At 53.4% G+C, this 5,940-nt stretch overlaps 1 protein-coding gene across 2 annotated transcripts in view; it reads right to left on the reverse strand.

Moving 5' to 3' along the window:
- Positions 1-973: 973 nt before the first annotated feature.
- Positions 974-5,940, reverse strand: part of Spns3 (sphingolipid transporter 3 (putative)) — a 53,082-nt gene continuing 48,115 nt past the window's right edge. The window contains exons 10-12 of one of the 2 annotated variants that reach the window (XM_021177738.1): positions 2,534-2,632; positions 2,251-2,422; positions 974-1,308 (exon numbers count right to left, since the gene is read on the reverse strand). In XM_021177738.1, the coding sequence (XP_021033397.1) occupies positions 1,226-1,308; positions 2,251-2,422; positions 2,534-2,632 (354 nt within the window). In that variant the 3' untranslated portion in view covers positions 974-1,225. The remainder of the gene's footprint in view (positions 1,309-2,250; positions 2,423-2,533; positions 2,633-5,940) is intronic. The other variant, XM_021177739.1, reaches the window with a different exon arrangement.

The raw sequence follows: 5,940 nt of genomic DNA on the forward strand, positions 1-5,940 counted from the left end.
GATCCTCAGCATACGGAGAGCAGCATGGATGCCTTCTCAGAGAATCATACTCCCACCCCAGCCTGTTTCCTTGGAGTTTCAGGATGATTGTTTCATGAGCTCCAGATGCCAACTTGTGAATTGGGGGGTTCTTGTCCTGAAGATGCCTGCCCCTGAGGAGAGCTGAGTCTCCGGGCAAGTGTAGGCTGAGCTAGAGAACCTAGCTCCAGGAGTCTGCCACAGCTAACTAGAGACAAAGAGAAGTCGTAAGAGGCAGGGGAAGAATGTAAGGGCCAAGAGCTGTGTTGAATGCTGGGCCACTGCTCTGCCCACAGATGCTGGGAGGCAGGCACAGCCTGGCATGGCAGAGGTGGCAATGAGTGAGTGAGTGATTGCCTGGCTGGGCTCCGGGGAGGGGACAGAGCTAGGGTCAACAGAAAGAACATGCCTCCCTGCTGCTGCCCGCCTGGAAGCTGTTGATCTCCTGCAGGGCCCGCTGAGCCCAGCTGCTCAGAACCCAGTGCCAAGTGTGGGTCCCATAGAGCTACACTCCCCACACCCCCACACCCCGCTTCTGCCCCCCCCCCGTGGAGATGCTGAGGTCAAAGCATAGGCTGGAGAGAGGGAGGGCTACTTCAGGAGTATGTGTGAACAGTCATGTGAGCCACTCTGCATGTGGCCAGGAGGCAGTTGCCTCTGTAATTTGCACAGGCTGTACCAGCAGCCACAGGGAACCCACCTCCAAGACCACCTCTCATTCAGATGATGAATTCTCACAGAGGGGTATTGTGTGTCCCCTATGCCTTTGCAAACAGGAGAAGCTAAGTCTGAGTGAGAAGGTAATGGTGGAGATGCCCAGCCACCAAAGCTGAGCAACTCCCTCCAGACCCCCACTGTAGAGGCCACCATGAATCTTTGGCTTGGCTTGCCCATCTCTTCTCTCCCCCTCCCTTGCTGCAGAGGCTTCACAAGTCTATAAATAACAAGATGGTCTAAGAAGCTCTGAAATCTGAGGGCTTTGCACTGGTCATGCTTTAATAAGGGCCTGGTCTCCCTGGAGGGTGTAGACACAGGGCCCAGACTCCCTAAAGGATGGTGACAGCTCAATCCAGCCAGCTCCTGGGCCCTGGCAGCTCTCTAGCAGGGATTGAAAAAGTGGGGTCCCTGAGTTACAACCAAGATGGGTGGGGGCCCCAGGAGGATGTAGGTAGGATGGAGCCTGCTCACTGCAAGGCAGGGGCTCAGGCTATTCTGTTGGGGTGCTGGTGCCAGATAACAGCCCTTGGCTCTCGGTGTTCCTGCTGGCTATGACCTTGCTGTCCAGAGTTCCTGCAGGAAGCAAAAGATGATCAGTCAGCCCAAAGGAGGTAGAAGAGGCTTGGAGACCAGCCCTGGGGACGATCTATTACAAATCCTTGAGGTTCTGTTTGCATAATAAATCCCAAATCAGTCCCCATTCAGTGCCACCCTTGTGGATTTAGCTCCAGCGTCCAGAGCATTGAGACATCTCTGCCCCAAGTCTGGCACTCTGAGCCCTGTTCTCAATATGGCAGCCCTGGGGATGGGTTCACAGAAACCTTCATCACCTCTCCTCTTGGAAAGCTCACAGGGGCTCCCATCTCACTTTGGGTGAAGGCGACAGTTCATCCAAGGATTGCCCCTGTGCTCTGCTTTCCTCACCCCCCACCATCCCCCTCATCCCTGGTACAGTCTCACAGACTGCCTTGTCAGACTCTAACACATCAGGTACACTCTCACCACAGGACCTTTGCACGAGCTGTTCTCAGCTCCTGGAGCCCCTTCCAGTCCGATAGGTGCTTGGCTCACCCCTTTTCCTCTTTGCTCTTTCACTCCAATGTCACCAGTTCAATGGGGACCACATCATCTGTTGTTATCAACCCTCTTCCCTGGTTTGTTTGTTTGTTTGTTTGTTTGTTTGTTTTGTCTCTATAGCTTATGTCAAACATTTTCCCTCCTGTTTTTCTGTTTTTGGTCTGTCTCTAGACACTAAAGCATCAGCTCTGTGAGGACTCTGACTCACCTAATATTCTCTCTCTCTCTCTCTCTCTCTCTCTCTCTCTCTCTCTCTCTCTCCCTCCCTCCCTCCCTCCCTCCCTCTCTCTCTCTCTCCAGCAATCTGCTATCTTTCCTGGCACACAGTAGGGGCATAACAAGCACTCTGGAATGGACCATCCAGAGGCAGAGTCAGTCACCAGTGCTCCCAGTCCAGATGTGTCCAACCTGGAGCCTGGGAACAAGGGGTGGGAGTACCTTTGCCAGGTTGCCTGGCCCAGGCCTGGTCCTTTTCCAGGTGCAGTGCAGTCAGCAGGAAGAAGCCACCACCTAGCACTATGGCGAAGGCACAACACAGGAAGCTGTGCTGCAGGCTGAGGAAGTGCTGCAGGTAGGAGTCGGGGCGCTCAGCCTGCAGGACACTGGAGATCTGCCATGAAGAGAGAGGGGCATTTGCCAGGCCCACCAGGTGGCCCCAGGACCTTTTCAGAAACAGCACCTCCCAAGTTCCTCCCCATACACACACTTAGACACTCCTTACAAGTCCAGTGAGGTAGGGGCTGCCAGCATCTCCCAGGACGTGGGCCACTGTGATCTGGAGTGCCTCTGCTGTGCCCCGGCACCTGGGCACCACCACGGACTGCAAAATACAGAAGCCCCGGAGCTAAGTCTGAGGGAAAGCAGTGCACCACTACCTTCTCCTCCTGTTCCCATCTGCCCAGAGCGGGCAGACTGGACGGGAGGAGTTACTGACCTTCAAGACCTGAGTAGCACTCTAAGACTCAGGACCCTTGAAGCCCCAGAGGCCTCCCAGGACAGGGATAGTGGGAAAGGAGTGTAGCACTGAACAGAGACACTCGTCAGAGTTCACACTTGAGCTGGGAGAGCCTGTCTGGCTATGAACACAGTGGTAGGCAGCATCTCAGTTCAGGGATCCAGACATCAGCGCAGGTAGGTGTGACTAGTGCAGGGCAGCTGTGCCAGGGAGGCTCACACAGCTCTGAGCAAGAAGGTAAGGGCATCAAGAATGCGACTTCTGGAGTCAGTCAGTCTGGGGTCCACTCCCGATCCCTACCCATTAGCTGCGCGTCTCTGGGCAAGTCGCTTCAGCCTTTCCTGTCTCCTCTCTAAATGGGATAATGATAGTACCCACCTTGAGGGCTGTGCTCAGTGTCGTTCAGTTTATACGCAGAAGCTTCACATGAATATCTATCCTGCTGGCAGAAGGCTCTGGGCATGTGTGCTTCCTGCCTGGCAGGCATTCCCTCACTGGGCCTACTGTGCAGCACTACTTATCATTTATGACTTACCCTTATGTCACCTCCTCTGTGAAGCCCTCTCAGGTTTAGGGGCCTGCCTTCACACACACACACACACACATACACACACACACACACACACACACAGTTAAATGAAGGTATGCCCCTGGCACTGGGAGGGGTTTTGGTCCATTTCCTTACCTCTCATACTGTATTAATAGCAAAGCCCCTAATTTCTCCTGTGTCCCTGGAGTACTGTAACACACGAGGAACAGGAGGTCTGATGAAAATCTGCCAACCAAGTAAGTCAAATAGAACCTTCTGAAAGACTCGTCTCAGGAGAAAACCTGCCAGCTCAGAGCTATTCCCTACTATGGCAGCCACAGAAGAGATTGCTGCTCTGTGGTCTTGTCTCCAAAACCTCAGTGTCCATTATCTGAGCCCATCTGCTAATAATAATAATAATAATAATAATAATAGCATTTAATGACTACTTCCTGCATGTGTTTTTATGTATCAGCTCCAACAAGTCATGAAGGAGATACGATTATTTCCTGTATTTTATAGATGGGAAAACCTTCACGGAGCAGGTAATTAAATTGCCCAGAGCAGCCCAGCCAGGAAGTAACAGGGTCCAGACTAGATGACAGGCTTTCTCTTCTCAGGGTCTGGCCTCCTGACCCTCTGCTGTTAGGGATAAAGGGAGCTGACATGTTGATGTATTCACTGCACAGCATTTAAAAGGTAGACAGTAAGGCTAAGAAGACAGAAGCAGGCCGCAGGGGCTCACACCTTTAATCCCAGCAGGCAGGAGGCATAGGCAGATGGAGCTTTCTGAGCTGGAGGCCAGGCTGATCTACACAGAGTTCCAGACCAATGAATGTTGTATAGTGAAACCCTATCTCAAAAAAAGAAAAATTAAAAAGACAGGTTCCTTAGTGGTCCTGCCTATGGGCGGGAGAATCAATGTCTTACAGAGAGAGGTCAAAGGGTACACAGGAAGGTAGGAACCCAAAAATATGACTCTGGATTCCAGAACTGTACCAGACAGACACAGGAGGTCTGCTGGGGAGGGGCTTGTAGGTGGGCAAGGCTGATTTGTGGAGCCACTGTGGGCCATCAAATAGTATGGCGGTCACTGGGGCAGAGGTTTCTCTCCCCACATGGTGAGAGAAGCTGGGCCTTCTGCCATCCTCAGGACCTGCCAGCGCTGGAGGAGGAACCGACCACAGATCTGCACCTTCTCAGGGCTTCCTTCTCACCCCATAATTATGTGATTAGTCACGGGTAGCTCTGGGGAGACAGGGCTCAGCTTTGGCTCCCTACACAGAGTCCTCCAGCAAGATCCACATGGGGCTGGGGGCTACTCGGACACCCCACCCCCCCCCAGAGTAAGGTCTCTGCAAGCTGCCTCCATGTCTTCTCAATATAGGGAAGCATGGGTCCCACCCACTGCTTCCCCCAGGGTGCCTGTAACTGCCAAGGCTGGGCCTAGCAGCACCTGGCAAGCTGGGGATGGGTAATTTTGAAAATGAGTGGCTTTTGGGTTTCCAACATTCCAGGTTCACCAACTTCTGAGACAAAAACACCTGTGTTTTTGGCTCACTCTTCTCAGAAAAGCAGTTCCCTTTATAGCCTGGGGCAAGAGAGGTACAGGCAGCCACCGCCTTACAGAAAGTTGGGGAGCAATCAGGAAGGACAGATTCCCTGGCAGCTTGCCTTCTGTGCTCCCCAACTCAATCCCTGTAGCCAGACCCCTCTGAATGGCAGTACAGTCCCTCCTCGAGCCTCCTTCTGCTCAGGACTGGGAGGAAGATGAGCCACGGGGAAGCATCCTGGGTAGGGCAGCTGGAGGCTCCTGGAGCAGAGTTAGGGATAGAGAGATACCTTCTTTGTCTTTCCAGGAGAAAAGATTGTCTCAGGCACAGCCGAGCCAGGAGGAGATGTGCAGGGAGGGTGCAGGGAATGAGCACCTCGTGAGGATGGGTGAACAACAGGGAGATAAATAAGGAGAAATCTGCAAGGAGCCTGCAGGCTGGAGAGATAACTATGAAAATCCAGAAGCTGTGCTGAAGACTACTGGGTCAGGCCTCGGTGGGAAGTCTGCTAGCAATGCGGTCCCTGGACAGACTCTCCACCCACCCAATCAGATTATGAGGACAAAGAGCCCACAATCAGTGACAAGCTCCTCCAGGCTTGACTCAGAAGGATGGAGCGTGAGAGCCATTGGAACAGGCAGCCCTTGGGGACCTCCCGTCTAAAAGGAGCCTAGATTCTCCCTAGTGGAGAGAGTAGTGTCCTGAGGCAGGACTGGTGGGGATTAGATGATAGACACCTCCTCAGGAACACACAGGGTACAGGTTTTAGCTCACTGCTCCTTTTCAGCCTGAAGCACCCTGGTAGGAGCTACTTGCCCATCTATCTATCTATTGCACATTTGAGCTGAGGTTCTCTCAGCGGTCACCTGATGGCCACAAGCTGTCTCTCATCTTAAGTAGCGGGGGACAGGCATGAAAGGCAGATTGCTAGACCACTCCTGACTGAGCTCCGCTGTCCATCCTCTCCCCTCCCCCCTCTCCCTTCTCCCCTCTCCCATTCCCCTCCCCTCTCTCCTCTCAGGCACCAGCTCCCAGGAACCCATAGTCTCTCCCTCACCTCCTCTCCTCTCCTCTCCTCTCCTCTCCTCTCC

The sequence above is a fragment of the Mus caroli genome, chromosome 11 (genome assembly GCF_900094665.2).
Source record: "Mus caroli chromosome 11, CAROLI_EIJ_v1.1, whole genome shotgun sequence".
Taxonomy (NCBI): domain Eukaryota; kingdom Metazoa; phylum Chordata; class Mammalia; order Rodentia; family Muridae; genus Mus; species Mus caroli.